General features: G+C 39.5%; 1 protein-coding gene across 11 annotated transcripts in view; it reads right to left on the bottom strand.

Annotated features, from left to right (window-relative positions):
• plekha5 (pleckstrin homology domain containing A5) overlaps nt 1-24,457 on the bottom strand; it is a 163,968-nt gene that overhangs the window by 65,146 nt on the left and 74,365 nt on the right. For 7 of the 11 annotated variants that reach the window (XR_002754253.1, XM_023350000.1, XM_023350003.1 and 4 more), the window contains exon 4: nt 13,459-13,542. Coding sequence is in view for 9 of the 11 variants with exons in the window: in XM_023350000.1 (XP_023205768.1) it covers nt 13,459-13,542 (84 nt within the window). In the remaining 2 variants the exon portion in view is untranslated. Of the gene's footprint in view, nt 1-1,799; nt 2,755-13,458; nt 13,543-20,236; nt 20,477-24,457 lie in introns of those variants that run through there. The other 4 variants (XM_023350007.1, XM_023350009.1, XM_023350006.1 and 1 more) reach the window with 4 other exon arrangements.

The raw sequence follows: 24,457 nt of genomic DNA, 5'->3' as shown, positions 1-24,457 counted from the left end.
GCCTAGGACGGTTCGCCCTGGCAAGGTCACATCATGTTTGGAGTGATTTGCAATAGGTACTTTGATGAAGGGTCTGTCTGTTTTGTGAGTCACCACTAATCCTGCCCCAATACTCAAGCTCTCTAACCTCACACTGTTAAGTGCGGGCTCAAAAAGCACAAATGGCTCCGGGGGGTTAATGTCTGCTGGCACACGGAATGTAATGTAAGCTACATGGCCTGCTGCAATGGTGACTTTCTTAAAGCCCATTTTCACTGTAGCATTTTCTTCTTTTGGAACCTTCTGAGTCTGAATAAAATTGACTATAGTCTCTACACTGCCGTTATCAATCTCCATTGCACCAGCAAGGAGGGTAGACAGAGTGGACATAAGCTTAGGTTGACTCTCATTATTTTTAATGAGCACCTGGATGGCATTAAAGCCAATTATCGGCCTATCTAACACTAGGCGACTAACTAAAAATGGCACCCGAATGGATAAGTCTGGATCATTATTACCTTGCAGGTTCACCACCACTTCCACCCACCCATCATATGGAATGTCATCACCAGTGACTGCAGAAACATGCAGAGGGTCATCCAGTAGTTCACTGAGAGGTCGAACATCTTCACCCGGTAAGTACTTTTCCTTCCAGGCACGGTCGAGTAGGCTCACATTAGCTCCTGTGTCCAGTAGGACGGTGGCAGCAAAGCCAGCTATACTGCATTTTAACAGAGATTTGTGGCCAATGAGGGGGGCTGTTAACTTGCATGGCTGTGCCATGTTGTTGGTCTTAACTATATGGCTTTCATTAGATTTATCTTGTGCTGTTGTTGTGTTTTGGTTGGGTTGGGACGTTTGTTCGTACCCGGTCAGAGGTTGTCCCTCTGCCTCGACCGGGTCCCGTTTCCCGACTGCTTTGTTCTCTTCAAACAACCAACAGCTCGGTGGCCTTCCTCCCCACAAATGAAGCAGTGACTGCAATCACGATTAGCCAGTGTGACACATTTAGGACAACCATATGACTTTTGTGTTTTTCTCAAGGGCCTGGGTTGGTCAGATTGACCGTGATGAGTGGGGGAGGCATGTTGCTCCAGTTTTTGGGCCTGTGTCACTAACAGTTTCAAGGATTCCATTGCCTGGGTTAGGGCTTCAACTTGTGTACTCAGTCTCTGTATTTTATCGTCACTATTGTTCACAGTCGTGTTAACTTGGGCTTCAACTTGTGATCTCTGGCTAGGATCAGTCTGGGCGCTGTGTGCTTGAGTTACTTTGCGTGTCGTGGTGCGACCCAACCTGCGCCTTCTCTCACTTTCCTCAGTTGTAGTCTTGATTACTTGTCGCAGCAGAGCCTCATCAGATACGGTAGGTTTGGAAAGGAGTGACTTGAGCTCCTGTCTAACATGCTCATATTTCTCCCCAATTCCCTGACATATTGTGTTTAAGAATATGCATTGTATTGTAGATGCGTCATATTTGACCGCTGCAGCTGTATGTTTAACTGTGAACATTATTCTTTGTTTGAGCCCAACCATCCTATATAAAAATTGCTGTGGTGTTTCGTTTTCATGTTGTTTAGCACACATTAGATCTTGAAAAAGTTCTGTTCCGCTCTTTTCACCAAGATGGGACTGGAGGAAGCTTTTCAGCTCCGTGATGGTGAGGTCATCTTTGTTTGTCAACATATCTCTGAAGTTGCCAGGTTTGATTGCACGGAGAACCCCTCTTATGACCTCGCCCTCAGTATGTTTCTCTTTGAGGCCTTCGTCAATTTGTTTACATATGCAGTTATATGTGATGTCAGAGGTAGTGTCACTTACTTGGCCTCCATGTATCCTGAACTCTTTCCGCTGGAGATAGGCCAGATCTTGTAGGGAGACCAACCTCTCTGGCGTATGGTGTGGTGGGAGATTGACAGGACTCTGATGATGAGGCAGACTACTGGGCTGGGTCCCTGAAGGGTCTCCAACCTGATGGCGATCTAGTAGGCCAGTTTCCACAGATGTCGCCACCGTGACAGTACATTCTTGTATCTTCTTGCCCAGCTCTTCATACATCAGTTGTAGCTGTTCCATATTTGGCGTGGTCCTGTGAGTGTGTGAGCTGGGATTTTGCGATTTTGTAGTGAAATGTGTTGATGCGATGTGTACTGTCGAGGTGGATCTTTGCAAATCATTATCTGAAATGATAGGCATTTCAGCTGAATCATCCTTTTCCATCACACTCAAAACAACATCATTCAATGACAACAAATGACCCAAACCCTCATCCTCAGACTTGGCCAAGTCCTCAGACTGCATAAATGTAAGGATATAATCTATGCAGCTTTCTTAATCAGCTGAACTCAGCTCGTCAGCTCCAGGCTGGTCTGTTCCCAACGTCCTGGCAACCTCATAGGCTTGAGAACCAGACAGCTGGAATAGATTCTTTTTGATGCCCCAGATCAGTTTCTTGTGTGTTACTGACATGGTGTTCGTTAACGTGCAGCCCCGGATACCAGTTTGGTTCCCTTGAAGATCAAGACCCTCTTCCTCTGGTCCTCTTCCCTGGACACCAAATGGCCCACCCCTTAGCAGCAGTCGCGTCACCTTGCTTCTGTGGTCACACACTGGATGGCACCTCACTACAGCCGTAGGTGGATATACTGGTCCCGGTGTTCATGTATCACTGGATCAGCAGCCGGTACATCTAAAGCAGTGGCGCCGATCCCGGACGAGCCCCCATGAATCTGTTGCAGGTCTCGGGTGGAGGGACAGGCAAACAGATGCAGATAACCTGTTTTAACAGGAAAAGAACAAATGAGCCACAGGAGACGGTGTTGCTGTGCTGGTAGCTCTCATCCGAATGGAAGGGAGCTTCCTCGACACCGCAATGATGCACCGTCAGTCCCGCAAGAGCCCGCTTCTGCCATCTAGCGGCGCACCCGTGTTACTGCGTGACATTGCTCCCCAAAACCTCAAAACAACTAAGATCACAATTTAATCCACCAAATGTGACCACACTTTGTGGGGGTCACATTGTCATTCAACTTTTAAAGCAACTTCTCATTAAAAGTGTCATTATTTACTGAATGAAACTTCATTACACCTGTTAGTTTGTTCCTAACAGGTGTTATGTCATGTTTATGACAATATCATGTCAGTCTTATTCACACCCCGTCAAATAAAGTGTTACCCACATTTATCAAGAATACATTGCCAATATACTATCAGAGAATTGTACAAATTGTCAATATATTCAAAGTTTACAGATAACATGGTCACAAAATTAGCACAATAAAACAATAGGTACACTTTAGAGGAAATGTGAAAAACATTTCACCAAGGACAGAGTATTGTTTTAATTCAATGTCACAGTATTCCTGGATTACTACAGAAAAACTGACATTTCTCCTTTCTAACAGTGAGGATCAACGACAGAACATTCCCATTCACTGGACCACTGCACTTCACAGAAACCTACAAAAAAAGAATAAAACAATTAAACAGAGAAAGTTTTTGTATTTAAAAGAGTACAGAAAAACAGCAAAGAAAAAAGTACGGCTTACAATTTTAAGAGGTTGTGGACTCACTATGTATGTGGCATCATTAGAACTGATAATGATTGGGACCGGATGCCTGGAGTGAAAAAACATTTCTGGGTGACTTCTTTGAAGTGGAAAAAATAGTCAGCAATATCATAAAATCAGATGATGTTGGCATTGACTATGAAGCTGTTTAAAGTGTGGACTTAAAGGGAGACAATCTACCTTAAAATCTTTCCATCCATGATCTGAACATGCTGATCCTTGCAGGGTGGTGATTGGGGCTGGTGGTGCCCATCTCCAGCAGTCATCAGATGAGAGGCGGGGTTCACCCTGGACAGGTCACCAGTCCATCACAGAGCCCTGAAAGCTAACAATGAATATAATGTATGAAAGAGAAATGGTAGATTAACAAGAGGAATAAATACTGTCCAATTATTTTTTAATCAAATCATGTCTAGTGTCAGTGTCAGTAACACACCAGTTTTTGCTGTTAAAAATGTGGCCAGCTGCTCAGTAAAAAAATGTTTTAAAAAAGCCTTCCACCATGAAGACGATGTGGAGGTTCATCCTCAGAACTGGTTGGTGATCTGGTGAAGCCAGAGCCTCTTCTGAGACAGGAAAGTCTTTAGGTTTTCTAATCGATGATCCCTGGCTTCCTCTTTCATCTTCATTTGCTTAGACTGCAAAAATATGTTGACGATAAAAACTATAATGAACGAGTTATAACAGCCTTACAATATTAAAGTCTCTTTGGCATCTGAGCTTAATTAAAACCAGGTTAAGTTTATGAAGAAAACTATATTAAAGTCGCAACAAACAGCCTCCATGCAATTATAATATGAAGCTGAATGATTGTTATAATAATAATCATAAAAGCCGCAATAAAGTTAATAAAGTAATTATTTCTGAAACTAACGTAAGTTTGTTTATATCTTTATTGCACTCTTTATAATAAACAAAGATAATTAGCATTTGGAAGCAAACTTACCAGAAGCTAGCAACACGTTAGCAGGCTTTGTCCCTCCGGGCTCCTTTCGTGACCCACATTTAATTTCCATCGGTTCTTGTTCTGTTGTGTTGTCGTTTAACTCGGGCTAGGACGTCACCAGCTTTAATTTACCAAAACTATCAAGGCTCTCTCTACTTTTAAGGCAATATTATGCGAGTAAAAATGGCGAATTTGAACAGCGTGTGTTATCTTCTCTGGCTTCTTGGCTTTTCTTCTTTTTATGGCGCTTTTCAAAAAAACTGAAAATGTGCAATAGCGCCACCATCTGGTCTGGAGTGTGAACTGGCACTAATGCCTTTCACTAATAGATCTTACATTATACATCTGAAAATGGATTGGGTAAAAACAGCTTCCGTGTTTTAGTTAAAAAACTGAAAACAACAGATCATATTCGGAGAGATATAGAACTAAAGATACCTGCTACATTTAGGTTTAAGGACAAGTTTTGTTTTTGTTGTAGAACTGCTGTCACTAAACTGTCAATTTTTGATATTTTGGCATGAACACAGTATTTACTTTGTTAAACAACACTACATCAAGTATAAATTTTATCATTTTTTTATTCTTTGCCATTTTAACAAAAATAGTAAAAGATTATTAAGGCACCTAAAAAGGCATACTTTATTAACCTATAATCAATCAATCAATCTTTATTTCAGACACAAAAGAGGTCCATAGTAAAACAAAAAGAAAAGAAAAAAAACAAAAAGAGACATGACAGTCACTGAGCCACAAATAAATGATGACGCCAATGTTTCCACAATCTTGAGAAAAATCTCGCTGTACTAAAAACAGGGTTTACTAAAATTGCTATTATATTATTGTATGATACGGGTAATCTACACATACATTTATACATGAGATTCCTGAGTGCAGCTGCACATGTGGGAACAGCGTTATGTGCAAACATGTGGCTGGCACTGCTCCATCTAGGCACTTTGAGTAGGAGCCTCAGGCCATCATTGTATGCCACATAAAGTTTGTGCAGGCTACTTTTTTTATATCTTCGCCATAGATGGGCTGTGTAAAATGAAGTACAAAAAACTTTAAAAAGAGCTACCTTCACAGAGGATGAACACATACCAAACTTTCTAATCAAAATATTAGCCTGTGCATACATCATGCAATACTGCCTACAAATGTCACGATCATCAGATAGGTCATCAGTTATGTAATGTCCCAGATATTTAATTTCATTGCATATATTGAGGACAATGCCAGATAAAGAGAAGTCAGGGGTTATCAGATGCTTATCTGCTCTACTTCTAACAATCATGACATTGCTTTTCTTAGCGTTATATTTGACATCAAAATCACATCCATATTGGGAGCAGACCCTTAGTAATTGTTGAAGGCCAGCACTATATGGGCATAAGATTACCAAATCATCCGCATACATTATGTGATTGATTGTGCGGTCACCAACTACACAGCCTGTTTTACAACAATTCAGGCGCTTTGATAGTTCATCCATATAGATGTTAAAAAGGTAAGGGGACAATACACTTCCCTGCCTTACTCCGTTACCAACATTAAACGAGTCAGACAATGAGTTACCCCATTTGACATACAGTAGTTGATGACCATACCAATAGACCATTATTCTAATTAGATATTTGGGTACACCTCTGCTTTCTAACTTGCAGAACAATTTTTGATGATTCACGCGATCAAATGCTTTAGAAGCATCAATAAAACACATAAATACTGTGGTGTTGCGCAAATTATACAAATCTAAAATCTCCTGTAGCACAAAAATACACATGTCTGTACCATGTTTGGGTTTAAAACCGAATTGATTATCAGAGGTCAAGAGAAACTTTTCCAGCCTATTTAGAAGGACTCTTTCAAAAACTTTCGACAAACTACTAGCTAAAGCTATGGGTCGGTAATTCTCCAAGGAGCTAATCTTACCCGCTTTGTCTTTAATAATGGGTACCAGAATGACAGATAACACTGATTTAGGTAGCAGACCATGTACTAGACAGCCAGTGAAACACATAGAGAGTAATGCACAGAGTTTTTTACTTGCATTTTTCAAATGCTCAGTGGATATGTTATCCATCCCACAGGCCTTATTGTCTTTCAGTGTCATAATTATATGATATATTTCTTGTGGGGATACAATCACATTCTCATTACTGTGAATGCTTCCTATGTCAGAAATGTCACTTTTGACACAATTAAACAGCGCACTGTAGTGCTCTTTCCATAACTGAGTGATTTCTTTTACACCAGTAACACCATCAATAGTAGATGGAAGTGACGTTTTACAGTTATTTACTTTCTTTATTTCTTTCCAAAAGTCCTTAACATTATTATTTCCAGTGACGTGCGGTCAGGGGAGGCAGGTGAGGCAGTGCCTCACCAGCCATCATGGAAAGAAAGAAAATATATAATCATAAAGCAATTTAAATTGTTATATTCATCCGGTGGTTTGTACTAAAAAATATTTATTTTTCATGTAGCTTCACCAATTTCGATTTTTATTTGTTCAAAATCGCAGAATTTTCTTATTTTCCCATTCAAATGCTTGGAAGCGATGCCGGTGAGGCAGCAGCGAGCTCTGCCTCACCTTGGATTGCGCAACCCCTGGCTCTGCGCTGGCTGCTAAGCGGAGAGAGCATGTTGCTGTACGGCGTCAATAAAATGGTTTAAACAAATTTAATATGTGAACTTATTTCCAATAATTTAGCTTATGTATATAATGTACAGTGCTTTTTGTCACCAACTGTGTTTGTGTAACGTGTTTCGTGTAATGAGCGATTATAAACGGCAGAGAACAGGTTCGAGGTGAGGCAGGCAGTTCTCTTGCCTCATGGCAGGGGGCGCTCAAGATCCCAGACGTTCGTCTTGTTCACTCCTCAACTGCCGAGTAAGTGACAGCGAGCTAGGCTAAACGATTCGGGAAGCAAGTCAAGTGCAGCGATAGATTTTGTGAGCTACAGTTTGTATGTGTAAGGATGCAGAAGTGAAACATAACCTGTAAACTGCTGTCAATCTATGCATCTATTTGCAAATCTGATTCTGATGACGTCAGTGCCTCACCAGCTATGAACCTCACCGCACGTCACTGATTATTTCCTAACTTTCTAGCAAGAGAGTCAGACCTCATAGTATTTTCACGTCTCCTTATGAATCTTAAAAAATGTTTAAAATTAGCATTTGCTTGTTTTTTGTATTCAAACAAGGGGCCATGTCTCTGTTTACCTGCATCGGCCCATGCTTTAAGAGCCCTTCTGGCCTCTGCATGATGTTCTTTTACATAGTCGTTCCAACCCGGCTTGGTGCTATGCAAGATGGTTTTATGCAGTGGCTTGCTTGAGATAAGGAGGGATTTCACAACATTCTCATACAGAGTACATAACTCAATACCATGTTGAGGGTCTTTACAATTCATATCACGGCATGAGATTGCTCCCTTTGGTAAGTATGTATTGCTGAACATGTCATCAGTTTGATAGCAATAATCTGATAGATCTTTTTCAGTCAAGTTATCCCATGCTATTTTTCCTGTACTTATGTTATAGTCTACAGGCAAAACAGAAGGTATGCAATTCATGTTTACACATAAGGAGAATGGTATATGGTCAGTGGTGGCAAGGTCATAGTTGACACGAATTCCCAGAATGGAATCATGAGCATCAGCTGTACAGATACAATGATCTAACCAGGAAGTTGTATGCCATGATTCACTAATATAGGTGTAACTGTTGTTAGGCAAAAGTGCCTTACTAGAAAGAATTAAGGCATTACTGTGACAGAATTGCATTAAATGCGTAGCAAATGTAGAATGTTTATCTGTAACATCTGCATTTAAATCCCCCACAATAAAAAAACAAGTGGATAGATTATCTTGCATAAAAGACATAATAAAAGACAGTCTATTAAGAAATTCGTCTTCGTTTTGAGGACATTCATAAGGTGTGTATATGTTTAAAACAATAAAATGTTTGTCTCCGCAAGTAAATTTTAGCCCTATGGCCCAATCCACACCCAGTCTAATCACATCAACCAGTTGATCATATTTTTTGTGCCATAATATTGCAACACCACCGGCTATCCTTCCCCGAATTATTCTGGTGCTAAGGTCGGTAGTGGATTCACCAGCGCCGTAAAAGTCTTTGTGTATGCAATTCAGCTTCTCCAGGTCCTGTTTAGCTAAGAATGTCTCCTGCACACACAGTATATCACAAGTCTCCAGTAATTTGTCCACCACAAGGCGACGCGCTCTGTCTGTTTCACTGTGTCCAACACGCAGACCTCGCGCATTATATGACACAATATTAATATCAGTCATTTATTTATCAGGATCTGCGTGGCCGTTGCTCATTTGCGGTGCTACAGATGCAGATACGTTGTCTTGCTGCAGTATACCAGTCTCTGACATATAATATACACTGAGATGTAATTTAAAACATACTGAAATTAATAATTTAAAGTAAGCGTTAAATTAATTTTAACATTTCTTATTTTGAGCATATATTTTAAAATATACACAGATAATCAGAGCTGCATGGCTTATAGATGAAAAAACATTAGAGGTGTGGTGTGTAATCACAGATTTATTCTATTTTGTTTCACTCACTGTAGCTAGAACAGCTTCTACTCTTCTGGGACGGCTGTCCACAAGCTTTAGGAATGTGTTTATGGGAATTTTTGACCATTTTTCCAAAAGTGTATTTGTGAGGTCACATACTGATGTTGGACGAGAAGGCCTGGCTCTCAGTCTCACTCTAATTCAGGGATCCCCAAAGTCAGTCCTCGAGGACCGGCATCCGCACCTGGATCAAATGATGGCTCGTTAGAGGCCTAAGAAGAGCATTGACTTGCTGTAATGGTTGTCGGTACCACCAGGGAGAGAACTAAAACATGCAGGATGCCGGTCCTCGAGGACCGACTTTGGGGACCCCTGCTAATTCATTCCCAAAGGTGTTCCAGTGGGTTGCGGTCAGGACTCTGTGCAGGTCAGTCAAGTTCATCCACACCAGACTCTGCCATCCATGTCTTTATGAACCTTGCTTTATGCTCTGGTACACAACTCATGTTCAGCCCAGCTCCAAACTGTTCCCACAAAGTTAGCATCCTGGAATTATCCAAAATGTCTTGGTATGCTAAAGCATTCAGAGTTCTTTTCACTGGAACTAAAGGGCCAAGCCCAGCTTCTGAAAACCAACCCCCTCCACCAAACTTTACACTTGGCACAATGCAGTCAGACATGTACTGTTCTCTTAGCAACCACTAAACCCAAACGTGTTCATCAGTGTTTTATCTTTTAACCCACTTATACAAACAGCAACCATCACAAAACGTTCTCTCACTGAAAACACAGCAGAAACTTTTAATCAAATCTACTCTTCTTCCTCACCATTAAGCTGTAATGATGTAGATAAGTTGGTAAATGATTTTCAGTCTAAGGTCTCAGATTATTGATTCCATTGCCCCAATTAAAATGAAGGTTGTGTCTGCTAGGAAGAAATCTACATGGAGAAATACACAAACAGTTAGATCTGCAAGACAACTCTGCCGTAGGGCAGAATGAAAATGGCGTAAAACTCAACTCCACGTTCATTGTGACATCTATAAAGAAAGACTACGTAACTATCATTTAACACTAAAACATGCAAGAGAGGCTTTCTTTGCAGATGTCATAAATAAAAACATTAACAATGCTCGAGCTTTATTTGCAACAGTTGACAGAATCACAAACCCTCCTGTGACGTTACCGCCTGAATTCCAATGTATTGCTGCCTGCAACCAGTTTTCCAGCTTCTTTTCAGAGAAAATTCAAAAAATCAGAGGATTAAACTGCACATCCACTATAAAGTCAGTACCAATGTTGTGCCCAAACAAAACAAATACAGGAAAAATGACCCAATTCCAACTACTTAATTATAAAACCCTAAAGCTTCAGTTATTGTAACTAAAAACCAGCGATCAGGCCCAAAACCTGGGAGTAGTGATGGACTCTGACCTGAACCTCCAGAGCCACATAAAGACAGTTACAAAGTCGGCCTTCTATCACCTGAAGAACATTTCCAGGATTAAAGGACTAATGTCTCAGCCAGATCTAGAGAAACTCATCCATGCGTTCATCTTCAGTCATATTGATTATTGCAACAGCGTCTTCACAGGTCTGTCCAACAAATCAATCAAACAGCTGCAGCTGATCCAGAATGCTGCTGCTCACGTTCTCACTAACACCAGGAAGATAGAGCACATAACACCAGTTTTAAAGTCCCTCCACTGGCTTCCTGTAGCTCAAAGAATAGACTTTAACATACTGTTGTTAGTTTACAAATCACTGAACGGCTTAGCACCACAATACATTAAAGATCTGCTGTTGTTGTATCAACCTTCCAGACCTCTCAGGTCTTCTGGTTCTGGTCTGCATCCCCAGAACCAGAACCAAACGAGGAGAAGCAGCTTTCAGCATCTATGCACCACAAATTTGGAACAAACTTCCAGAAAACTGTAAAACAGATGAAACACTGACTTCTTTTAAATCGCAACTAAAAACCCACATGTTTAGGATTGTATTTGAAATGTAATCAATTACAAATTTATTGATGGAACTTGACTTAATGTCATGTTTTGATTGTTGATTCTATGTTGAAATTGCACAAAAATCCGTGAGGGACGACGGAGTCCCAGAGCGAAATTCCGTGAAGGAGGTGTACAGAGCCTTGTGCCAGAAGTCTATTAAAATGCTGTCTACATTGTTTTAAACTGTGTGATTGTGAGCATGAGTGGGAATAAAAATAGCAATAGGTATTTTGTTCCATATAACACAGTAGGAGTGTAACAGGTAAACCTTTTATGGATGCAAACTCGACTAAAAACCCACCTGTTTAGGATTGTATTTGAAATGTAATCAATTACAAATTTATTGATGGAACTTGACTTAATGTCGTGTTTTGATTGTTGATTCTATGTTGTATTGTGTTTCTGTGTTTGATATGATGTTAAGCACTTTGAAATGCCTTGCTGCTGAAATGTGCTATACAAATAAAATTTAGTTGATTTGATTTTAGTGATTGACTGCAGAAAGTTGACGACCTCTTCACACTACGCGCTTCAGAATTCGATGACCCCGCTCCGTCGTTTACATGGCCTACCACTTTGTGGCTGAGTTGCTATCGTTCCCAAATACTTCCATCTTTCTATAATACAGCTGACAGTTGACTGTGGAATATTTAGGAGTGAGGAAATTTCACGACAGGTGGCATCCTATCACAGTTCCACGCTGGAATTCACTGCGCTCCTGAGAGCGACCCGTTCTTTCACAAATGTTTGCAAAACAGTCGGCATGCCAAGGTGCTTAATTTTATACACCTGTGGCCATGGAAGTGATTGGGACTCCTGATTCTGATCATTTGATGGGTGAGCAAATACTTTTGGTAATATATAGTGTAGATTTTCTTTGAATCTATATCTATACTAGATAGAGGTTCAATAACTGAAAGGATACCATTCAGCAGTGAGTCATTTTACTGATGATGAAATTAAGCATATTAAAGATGCAGCAAACAACTTAAAAAGAGAACCACAGTTACAATTGGACAGACCAAAAAACCAGCAAAATCAAAGATATGACCTAATATTTAGCTGGAGCAATAACTTGGGATTTTTTTATGCAATACAAGTAAAGTGTAAGAATTGGAGTAGCGTAGTTGAGGATTGTTTTGTAGGGGTGTGCCGATTTATCAACCTGCCAACGTATCGATGCTGATTTCCTTAATTTTGGGAGAACGGTGATCGGCCGATACTTACATGTGAAACTGATCTTACCTCTCTAAGCAAAGGTCTAAAAATCACCCACTGTCCTCTTCTGCTCTGCTGTGGAAAGGTTTGAATAATAGACCGGCCCACTGGGTCATATCTGCACATTTGCAGTTATCAATAGTCACATCACTGTTGCCAACTCAGTGACTTTCTTGCTATATTTAACAACATTTCAAACAAAAATAATTGGTATCGGCCAAAATCGGAATCAGAATGTCAGGATTTTTAAAGATCGGTAATTGCCGATCAGATAGAAAACCGTAATCTGAGTTTTTATTGAATTTTCTCCTTCTTTGGCACATTATGGCAATCTCTAAAGTCATTTCTTGTCACTGCTATACAGATGATGTTTAGTCACACACCTCTTTTCACCCAAATTAAATGTTTAAACTTCATAGTTTAAGGAACTTAGCCTGTTAATGAATGGTAGACGTTGTTCTTCAATCAAATGAAGACAAAACTGATGGAAATAATTATATTTGCACCACCAAAAATGTCTTGGATATAGGAGAATTGTGTCATTCGGGTTTGGCAGAATGCTGGAATAGCTCTGTATTTTCATTCAGAATTTATTCTTTTTCAGACTTTCATTCCAGCGTGATTGTCTTAAAAAATTGCTTTTTTTTAAGAATCAATCTGTCTTGTTTTGGATACTGTATAGTTGGACTGATTTTTCTTTTACATGCTCTGACCATCCTCTATGCTTTCTCTAAAGTTTTCAAAGCTCACATTATGTTAACTTGTATTAGCTACTTTTGGCCAGTTTTTGGGCAAAACATAACAGGTGATGTTGTGATAAGAATTCAGAGTAAATCTTACAAAATCATATAGGCTTAAAGTCAAAAGCATTTGTATTAATTAAAAATTAAATTAACAAAAAATGCCCATCTTTACAGAAACGTCTGCAAACAATTCTGTAACTAAGAATAACAGTAACTGGAACAGAGTTAAGCATGGTTTTATGATTGTCCACAGGAAAAGAGAAGTTAAGCCCAAATAAAACACACAGTGCATTTTTGCTGCACAGCTTCATTCCACACATCCAACAGTTATATACAAAATAAATCAGTTCATTAGTTTGTGTTGGACATTTCAGTCCAGAGCAGAACAGAGGGGCACACAACACTATCTGGGTGTGTCATGGTGCAAAGAGACTTACTGTTCATTTACAACAAAGATGCAGTTGTCTTGTGATGGGATGCCTGACACTGGGTGCTTGCAGGTCACTTTTCTTTCATTGTGGCTGTTAAAAAAACAGAGAAATACAAAATTTGAATGTTAGGACATGTTAGGTTAATGACAAAAAAGTTGCAATCTTTCTACAGAACTGGAAGTTAAAACTGAAATCAGAACTAGTTCTGCAACATAAAAGTAGCTTAGCTTCCTACTGACATCGTAAAGCATAATACTGCAAACCTTATCATCAATGAGCACACCCATACACACCATGTGCCATGTGTGACTCTGAATTTAAGCATTATGTTCCTGTTACAATGTTACAGCAGATATCCCGCATCCACAGCTTCCAAAAACCCAGAATATTTAAGTGTCCCAGTCTGAAGAAGCCTGCCTCTGAGAATTCCTCAGCAGCCTGTGCAGGTTAGTGAGGACAACATCACAACATCCTCCAGCTCTGTCTGCCAATCTGAAAAACTTCCTGTCCTCCTTTCCCTTTGCTTTCGTCTGGTCTGTTTCAGTCCTGTTCTTGGCTTGTCTCTGTTTTAACTGTGACTGGTGTGGGAGGCAGTGTTTTGTTTTCTTCATGTTTTTATGTTCTACTTCTATTGGTCAGATGCTGCATCACGAGAAAACTGCTGAGTCTCTCATTCTTTTCACAAACACATGAGGCTTCTTATCAACTCTAGAAAGTTCATAGGCAATGATACAAACAACAGAAAGTTTGACCTGAATGATGCTGGGCCCCTTAGTCTGCAATAGTGATTTTTTATGTTTAAACACTGGGGAACATTGTTGTCCTGGCTTCATGGTTTTTAAAATTTCTCTCCCCTGAACTCGTAATGTGCTTTATTCCAAAAATTAAAAAAATATATGTGCTCTGGAATTTGAAAACATCCATTGTGTTGGACTTCAAAAATATAGAAATTTTGCTCTCCTGATACTGTATTCTAACTTTGGAATTATTCTTATTCTTGTCAATAGCTAAAACTTCACCACAGATGCCAAATTTTATTTAACTAAAAGTTTACAAATAGCCAAGTAAATTAGCGATTTAGAATTTATCCAGAAAATATATTTTAGGTGTCTTTATCCACAGCGGAACATGTCCTGTGTCCACATGGACTGAAAGGCCCCTCAGCAAGGAAGAAGCCATTACTCCAAAAGAAAAAGCCAGACTGCAGTTTGCAAATGTCATGGATAAAGACCTTCATTTATGGAGACATGTCCTCTGCTCTAATAAAACTAAAGTGGAATTGTTTGACCACAATAACAATTATTACATTTGGAGGAAAAACTGGGACAGTTGTACCATGCTAACTTAAGGTATGCCAGTGGCAGCATCATGTCGTGGGGCTTTTTGGCTGCAGGGGGAGCATTTATAAAACAGATGGCATTATGACAAAAGAACATTAAGTGGACATATTGAAGCAACATCTAAAAACATCAGCCAGGATGTAAAGACTTGGGCACAGATTTACTCTTCCAAATGCACATTAATCCAAAGAGTAAAGTCAGACTATTTATAAAGTGGCTCAAGGACAACAAAGTCAATGTTTTGGTGTGGCCATCAAAAAACCCTGACCTGAATCCTGTGGAGAAGTTGCAGGTAGACCTGACATGACTCAGGTCTACCAGTGCTGCCAGGAGGAAACAACTGTGAGAAACTTGTGGAAGGAAACCTGAAAGGTTTTACCCAGTCATACAGTTTAAAAGACAGTCATCACTGATGCTGACCAAGATGAATGTAAACTTCTGAATTCAAAGAAAGTTACAAAGAAACAATAAAAAGATTTTTTAGTTTTGTGGCATTTAGACCAGATCTGCTAATGGAAAATGAATCTGGTCGGATGGACCAGGCCGGGACCGGACCGGTTAGAGGTGATGTAGAACTTTAGTACCTACATCATCATTTAAACACAAAAGTGTTGCTGCTCAACATATCCAGTCCTTTAAGGTCATAGAGTACTTATCATCTGATGCCTGCTTCCAGTCGTCAGATGGAAGCAGACATCTATGTACAAAAGACTGTTAATTATTTGTTTTCAGCTCTCTAGTTTAGGTTTTCTTCATCAAAGTATTTTAGATGCAGTATTTTATTTCAGCCACTGGGTGGCTTCATGTTCATATTTGTTACATCTTGTTTATGAATCTGAGTAGAGTGATGCGGTTCTCAAGGCTGACGTCGTTCATAACCTCTTTCTATTGTGTGCGTCCATTGAATGTAAGTAATACTGTTGTTGATTTAGTTCGGTTTCGTAAATATCTAAGAGCTGTAGTTGTGCTTTGTCCCGTTGAATATTATGGTCGTTTGGTGTATTTTACTTGTATTGTTGAGAGCTAAAAGTTAGCCATTTAGCATTAAGTTATTAAGCTCGGTTAATTAGTTGCAGCTGTTATTTGTGTTACCATTTCCAATTGAAATGCCTTATTTCTCTTGTATGTTTTATCGTGTGATACTATTATTTGCAGGGTTTATTATTACTATTTATGTATAATTATTATTTACATTCTCATAGCCAGACATTAACACATTTATTCATTTGTGGAAATTAGGTTTATTTGTGAAAGGGTTTACAGACAAATTCTCATAATTTGTATTTGTTTATCTTTATAGGAAACCACACACACACACGCACACGCACACACACACACACACACACACACACACATATGCCCTTACATGTATGGCTGAACCTCCAGAGCTAATTAAAAACAAGTAAAGCTCAATTCTGGACTCAGACATTCTCTTCTTTCACTAACTCACCTGAACATGTACAGTATATCAGCTGTTCTAACCCGACACCCTGGAGTGATTGTTTATTCACAACTGAACCAGCTTCAGTCTTCATTACAATCTGCTTTAAACTAGTTCCTGGGACATGCCAACTTCATGATACCATTGGCCTCCACAGTCTACAAACCTCAATCCAAGAGATCACATTCATCAGAACTGATCATGGATGTTCAGTCAATAAATCTCCAAGATGTGTGTAATGTTATCATGAAAAGAATAAGGAAAGAAATCTCTCAGGAATGTTTCTAATTACATGAAGAATAAAGGCAGTTCTGAACACTGAAGTAGGTACTAGAAAAATATACCTAATGAAGTGGCCAGTGAGTATATTTTGTGTGGCTTAATTTCTCTTACTTATCCATCTAGTGAATTTAAAGTTTAAGCTTTTAGAGTCCTCTATTCGATGTGTTCAAAGTTCTACTCTGATACGAACAAACCTGACTGAAATATTGTAGTAACAACCCTGAACATCACACAGTCCTTCACATTCAACTAAGTCAAGAACATGACCTCAACAAAGAAATGAGTGAAAGACAGAACATGTTTAGTTTTCCACTCTCAAGAACAGACAGTGAAATTTGATGCAATATTTAAAATGCCACAAATAAAGAAGTCTGTGTAAAAATAGAATTTTAAACTCATGTTTCTTCTCCAGCAGGAGCATGAAACAGCAGAGTTTTTTCCTCTTTCCCAGCATGCCACACATACTTCAAGGCTGCAAATTGAGGACATGAGCAACAGAGTTTGTTGTTGTTACAGTTTTGATGTGACACTTACACACATAGAAGGACACACCTTGGTAACTAATCCACACACACACACATTTATATGACTGCACAATCTTTAATGAGTATCGCATTTGTTTTCATGTGTGAGAAATGTCAGCTAATATTTAATGTCAGAAGCTAACACTGTATTTTGCTTTAAATGCCACTTAAAAGATGCCCAGTGTTTAAAACCGGGGAGCAGACATGTGTGTGCTCTGCCCTCTTCCCTGTGAAGCTCCTGCCATTCAGCTCCATTCTCCATCTATCCAGACTGATAACCTTTCAGAAAGGCCACAGAACAGACTATTCTTTTCCTTCCTCTGAATTTTCTTCTCATATTGTTTCATTCTTTATTCTTCCCCTCAACTGACCTTTTTCTTTACAATCTCTCAGCTATAGTTTCAGTTCGGTCTCTCCCCGTCTTTCAGCCACTAAAATCTTCCACCCTCAAGCATAGAGGCATAGTGACCATAGTGGCTCTCTGCTTAGTCTGCTCTATGCAGTAATGTCTGCTCTGTCTCGTAACACAGCTGACTAATTTTTGTTTTAATTAATCTGTTCTGAGGAAGGGAAAGAAAAACCCTACAAAAGAAATGAAATGCAGTCTCCTCCTTATGAAGTCCCATATGCTAAATGTATTGCTAGAAATTTTATAAACTTGTTTTAAACAGGTCATGTTTGTCCCTGTGATTGAAACCATTTCAGAAAGAAGTAAGGCTTTTATTAAACACATTACTGAAGTTCAGCTTTATACAGAAACATTGATGAATCTGTTAGATTTGGAACCTGTTGAGGATCCAAATGTAAATGGGCAAATGCATGATGGAGATAGAGTTACATGAAGGACTTACAGAACACAAGAACCAGGGCTGGAGCAACAGCAGCATCCAGCTACTTATTACAGACGTGATCTATAATAAGAACACTATCTGAGTTCGATCAATACAATGCAGAACTGCTGGAGGAGACCATAAACGGAGGGAAGGATGAACAATGGACTCAGGAGAAACTGAAAGGAAACACAGAGGATCCAAACCAAAGCTAAGGACTAATACCAACAAAGAACCCAAACCCAAATGCACAGAACAAACTACAAAAAGAAACTCAAGACAAAGACATGAACTAATAGATAGCAGCAACACTAAAATAATCCCCACCTATTCATACATTTTTTTGGAACATGACTCCAAATCATTGGTGGAAAATTAAAATATCCCATAATTTGGTTTGTAGAATATTTGAAAGAAAATGTAGTTCAGAAAACTACCTATCAAGAGCAACGCTACCTGACACATTCTTTGCTGCTGTTTGCAAAGCAGCCAATCCGGGAATGCCATTAATTTTGTTTGATGCTGGTTGAGACAAGGAAGATGTTAGCTTCTGTAGTTAGTGCCAAGACAATATCCACTGGTCAGAGCCTGGTGAGTGGGGAGTCCATAAAGACCCATATCGTATGATTTACGTAATCTTTAACTCAATTATTTTTAATGGGTATTAAGGCCCATTTGGTGTTTTAACTATTAGAATAGAAATGTATCAACAGATTTAGATGGAGTCTCAGGTATCTGCGTTCCCTAACTTCCAGAGCTCCAATGTAAATACCATCACAAGACAGAACCTCAGCACAGGCAGCTGAGGGTCATGACAGGCTTTGATTCTACTTCCTGATGACCCTGTTGGAACAGCTGGGAAAGAGTGAGGCACATCCTATACTGGATGCTCATGTTCAGCACTGTTCTTAGGTTTGTACTGTGTGCACAGATGAGCAATGACATAAAGAGGCCACACAAGCAGTCTGCTTTTCCCTGCATCACTAAACTGAGCCATGCACTAAATGAAGCTGTCCTCAGAGCCGGGCAGTCAGTGCAGTCAAACAGAGGCAGAGAGACCTTCCCCTTCAGTGGACTCTATTGCAGACCACCTACCTGCCATCTGACTATCTTGAGCCCCCTTGCCACCTCCCATCACACCAATCTTCTGCATGTCTTTCTTCACTACATTTAGGAACCTTCTCTTCGGTCTTCCTGTGCACCAGATGCCTGGCAACACCAGATTTCACATCTTTTTCCCTACATGCCTTCTGTTCCATTTCTGTATGTCCAAACCTTGCGAGCCTTGCTTTTCTGTTTGCTCTAACTGAGCTGTCCTCTGTTATAAAGGTGCAGTGAATAAATCTCACTGAGCATTTGTGGGATGTGCAAGGCAAACAGGTCCAATCCATGTTGCTCTCTGCAGGACTTAAAGGATTGGATGCTAACGTCTTAGAGCTACATCCTATAACACACACTACATGAGTGTTTCGCCCATTAGTATGTTGACCACCTGCCCAACATACTACTGGGCAGGTGGTCATAATATTATGCCTAATAGTATGCCTGTATATAGCTGAATAAGATGACATTTTACCACTATTTAATCCAAATGGAACTGTTGCTGGTTTTGGGGATGCAGTGATCAAGCTTCTTCTTGGCTAATATTTTTCTTAGTTTTCTTTCAGGTCTAATCTGCTGACTCAGATATTTACTCGTTCTTTTTTCTAATGATTCTGAGATGTAAAGTAAAAAAATCTAAACTATGTTCAGCAAATGCAGGCTTTCTGTCAGAAGTAGCAGCTTTGAATAACATGAACATTTCAAACAAAATACTAAATATTGATGTCCCTTTACTCACATGAAAAATAAACATAATAGCATTGTAATTTTAATTTTTGCATATAGAAATTTATTATATAAACAATTTTCAATGTTCTGTGAAAACGGCTTAGAGCATTAATCTCAGAGGAAAATAAAACTAGTATCATTTGCTCCAGCTGATGAGGGAAATCTGGTTCTGCTTTATGATGAACAACTGGCTCTAAGTAAAGATTCTGTCCACACACTGGAAACCAGGCACAGCAAGAGCAGCAGAGGTCATTTTTTAACGTGCATTTAGGAAATGACACCTTTAAATGAGCCAGATGAAAGCGAACACAAACAGCTCTGAGTTACGCTGGAGCAGCTCTTTGATTCACCTTGTTTTTTCCTGACTGAAAGCCGAGGCAGCAGCTCGGCTCCTTCCTTCCTCATATTCTACTATGCCAGCGATGGAGCTCTCAGCAAATGCCACCATGAGAGAATTCACAGTGTCAGTGTTTGCCCAGACTCACAGCCAAAAACACACAATGCCAATAAAGTCCACAGCTGGTTGACTTGACTCACCACAGGAGTAGTGTATATGGTTAAGGAGGCAGGCAGGCAAGCAGGAGGACGGCTGTCTCTGTCCACTGGCTTTTCTCAGACATCAACGCTTCTTGTGTGAGTGCTGCTTAACAGCCTTCCCTCCCTCGTTTTGCCTCTCCTGGGCTGCCTGCGCCGCTTCTGTTCCACTACTATCAGACAGACGTGTCAACGTAGAGCCGGGACACGGGAGAAAAAAATACCCAACAAGGATGTGAAGGCAGCCAACTGAAGAAAATAGAACGGATAACATTTCCTAAGCTTTATTCATGCACTGACCACAGTGGGGCAGCACTGTCTCTAAATGGAAACCATGTACTAAGACATACTAGATTATCTACAAGATCTATAGAAACTCAACCATATATTTATTTTTAATTGCATTGCAACAGTGTCTTCACTGATCTGCCTAAAAATCAATCCTCCAGCTGCAGCTGATCCAGAAAGCTGCTGGAGTTCTGACTAAAACCAGGAAGATAGAGAACATCACCCAGTTCTACAGTCCTTCACTGAGAGAAGAGACTTTAAAATACGGTTAGTTTATAAATCAGTGAATGGCTTTTCACCACAATACATTAAAGATCTGCTGTTGGAAGGTATCAACCTTCCAGACCTCTCAGGTTCTGCATCCAGAACCAGAACCAAACATGGAGAAGCAGGATTCAGTTTTCATATTCCTCTAATCAGGAACAAACTTCAAGTAAGCCTAGCAGGCTTATAATACACTTTAATTTATCTATGCTGAAACCATGAAATCAAATTTTACAGCATTTATATTCATAATAATAAACACGTTACATTTCTATATTTGTGGTTTGTGTTAAAACGTTACCATTTATGGGGCCCTGAAGGTCTAAGGGCCTTAAGCAGCAGTTTAGTTCATGTATGCCTTGGGCCGGCTCTAAATGTGATCAGCATTACATTGTGTTTTAAGATCCACTAACTGATGGCTTCATTTGGATTTAATAAAAGCGCAAATAATTGATACTTATTTTAATTGTATTTTTCGATTTGTTGTGTTTAAGACTCCAGTTGTGGGTTTTTTATGTATTGTCAGTAATGTCTTGCAGTAACATAATTACCCAGTAATATTTTACATTCCTTGTAAACTTAACCTCTTTTTATATAAAAACACTGTGGGCCGCCTCGGTGCCCTGACCACCAAGCTGAGCAAGTTTTCTGGGGGAAATCCTGAAACTGCAATACTGCTTAAATACTGAATTCATTTAATTTAAAGCTAAAACTCCATTTTCTTACAGTTGTCTTGATTAATAATAAGAATAGTTTAATTCTGGTCTGGATTAGAACTTTTCATTCCTCCTCTTTATTCTTCCACTGTAATGTAATGTAGTATTTATTTTTTTTGTTCATTATGTCATGTTTTAATTATGTAAAGCATTCTGAACTGTCCTGATGTTGAATTCCCAAATAAACTTGAATTTATGACACATTTTGTCAGAAGACTTGTAACTAGACAGTTGTCATTTCAGAATGGTATTGATGCCCTCCACAAGCAGGCTAAGGAACAAAAGGTTTTTGTTAAAGCTGTATCTAGACAATGGAAAGTCTAGTGGAAGGGAAAAGTAGGTCTGGAAAAAGATGTTCTCCCACACCTGCTATTAACTTTTTACTTTTCCTTAGCATATAAATTACCCCTGGTTCAATTTTTCTATTTCTTTTTCTGTCTGCTCTGTCTTCTGAAACAATCGTGTTGTCCAGTTAGTAATGACAGATGGCCACTTGTACTCAGCCACGTTTTGGTTCTGCTGGAAGTTTCATCCTGTTAAAGATGAGCTTTTCCTCTCCACTCTTGCTACATTCATGCTTGGTATAAGAAATTGTTGTAAAGTCAACAACACGATGCAGCATCCACTCCTGCTGCGATGACTTGCAGCAGTCAATGATTTCATGCAATTTGCTGAAATTCTTAAATAGAAACTTTTTATACTATTTTGAATAATGAGCTCAACTTTATAGACTGTTTGATAGTTATCAAACAGTCAGGTTGAAATGAATGTACTGTATGTGTGACTGAATTGAAATGACGTTTTTGTAAAGCTTTTGAAACAATTGTTATGAATTGGTGCTGTAGGACTATAGCCCACCTCTCTGTCAGAAGGAGGAGAATTAAATACAAATTAAATAGAAGAATAATAGGAATGATAACCAAAGAGCCCAGAACAACCTCTAAAGAAATTAAAGGTGAGCTCCAAGGTCAAGGTACATCAGTGCCACATTGCACCAGCTGTTGTTGTTTTAGCCAAATATGACTTAATGAGAGTTTACCACAAAGCCCACCACTGCAAGCAAATCCTAAAAGCCAGACTGAAATTTGTCACAGTGTGTAATGACAAGCCACAAAGCTTCCTGGGTAATGTTCTCTGTACAGATGAGACAAAACTGAAACTCTTTGGCAAGGCACATCAGCTCTATGTTCACGGACCAAAAAATGAGGGGAGGCAAGAGAAGAGGAAGGTCCCAACTTTGAAGCATGTAGGCTTGGCTGTGCTTTGGGCTGCATCTGACCCAAAGTTTCTTGAATCTGTGCAAGATACGATGAAATCTCAAAACTATCAATGCATTCTGGAGAGAAATGGGCTGCCTAGGGTCAGAAAGCTTGGTCTCAGTCACAGGCCTTGGGTCTTCCAAAAGGATAATGACCCAAAACACACAGCTAGAAACATCCAAGAATTGCTAAGATCAAAATATTGGACAATTCTGAACTAGCCTTCTATAAGCCCTGATCTAAATCCTGTTGAACATCTGTGGAAGGAGATGAAATACTTTGTCTGGAGAAGGCACCTTTAAAGCTGAGACAACTGGAGCAGTTTGCCTGTGAGGAGCAGGCCAGGATACTTGTGAACAGGTACAGAAGCCTCACTGTGAGTTTTGATTGCAGTTATTGCCTCAAAAAGTTGTGCAGCAAATCGTTAAGTTACATGTCCCATCACTTTTGTTGGGGCTTCTTTCATTAGATAGTTTCTTAAACTTAAAAGCAATACATGTTATCATTCTCAGTATTTTTGAAACTAAAAATGTACTTTTTAGTCTCAAAACGGGAAATCAAGTTCCGCTTGCCGTGTTCCAGCAGCTAATTGTCCATGAGGAAGCTGTTCCAACATCCTCCAGGGTGCACTGGTAGATGGCTAATTAGATGCCAATAAGCTCAGTGCAGTTACACACATTCTTTATCTCTTCTGTGAAAAACCAATAACAATGTTTCACCCTGTGTTGCTTGGCAACTATAGTAAAAATGAGAAAAAGGACATGTTTGAGAGCTTTATACCCTGGCCACTTGACTGGATGAGTACTAGAGGCTGTCGCCTCATTGCACAAGATTCATAGGAAATAAATGAAGGCAGACATTTCTACATGAACGTTTAAAACAAAATGACTTCCTAATACAGAAACATGGAAAACTGAGAATCTTCAGACAGGTTTGGTTTGAGAAAATTTTCATTAGCAATTTTTGGAAACATGCATATGATGGCGGTTTTTACATGGTCTATGTGGGCAGTTGCCCTGGCCGGCATCAGTAAGGGGTGGGGCACCAAGAATTAGGAAATAGTATAGATTTAATTTGTCAGTTGTATCCTGAAGAAGTCTGCTAATACCTGTATGAATCTGTAGTGGACTAAGTTTCCCTTGGTTGCTGTGGTATACTGCGAGAATACAGTACCTCCTTTGTGCTGCAAAAATAATAATAATAATAATAATAATAATAAAATGCCTGCATTTTAACCGTCTGGAGTGCAACAAGAGCAGCTTTCCCAAGACACCATTACTGCACCATAACAACTGTGGCACATTTATATTTCAAGTTTTCAGAGTTAGGCATTGTGATTAATCATGATATGTATATACCTTCATGTTTTAAAAAGACGTATCTCTAGTGCTACGGTGTTTGTATAGAATCATTCCTCACAATAAGTCAAAGCAGGCATTCTTTCTGACGATAAACTAAAATTGGACGAAATTATGCAGAAAATCTAGAAGCCTTTTCATTCATCTGCCAAATAAAAAGATGCCAAGAGGATACAGCAAGCATGACTAGCTCTTTATTGAACTGTACACACACTGATGCACTCAGATCAGGAGCGTGGACAGTATTCATATAGATCTGGGCTGGAATATGAGAAGAACAACTTATCTGTGAATCTTCCTCCACACAGAAAAAGAATTGTACAAAGCAGGCACGGCGCC

This window comes from Xiphophorus maculatus, chromosome 17 (genome assembly GCF_002775205.1).
Source record: "Xiphophorus maculatus strain JP 163 A chromosome 17, X_maculatus-5.0-male, whole genome shotgun sequence".
NCBI lineage: Eukaryota > Metazoa > Chordata > Actinopteri > Cyprinodontiformes > Poeciliidae > Xiphophorus > Xiphophorus maculatus.
The sequence above is the reverse complement of the archived record's forward strand: the minus strand, read 5'-3'. Positions and strand labels throughout refer to the sequence as shown.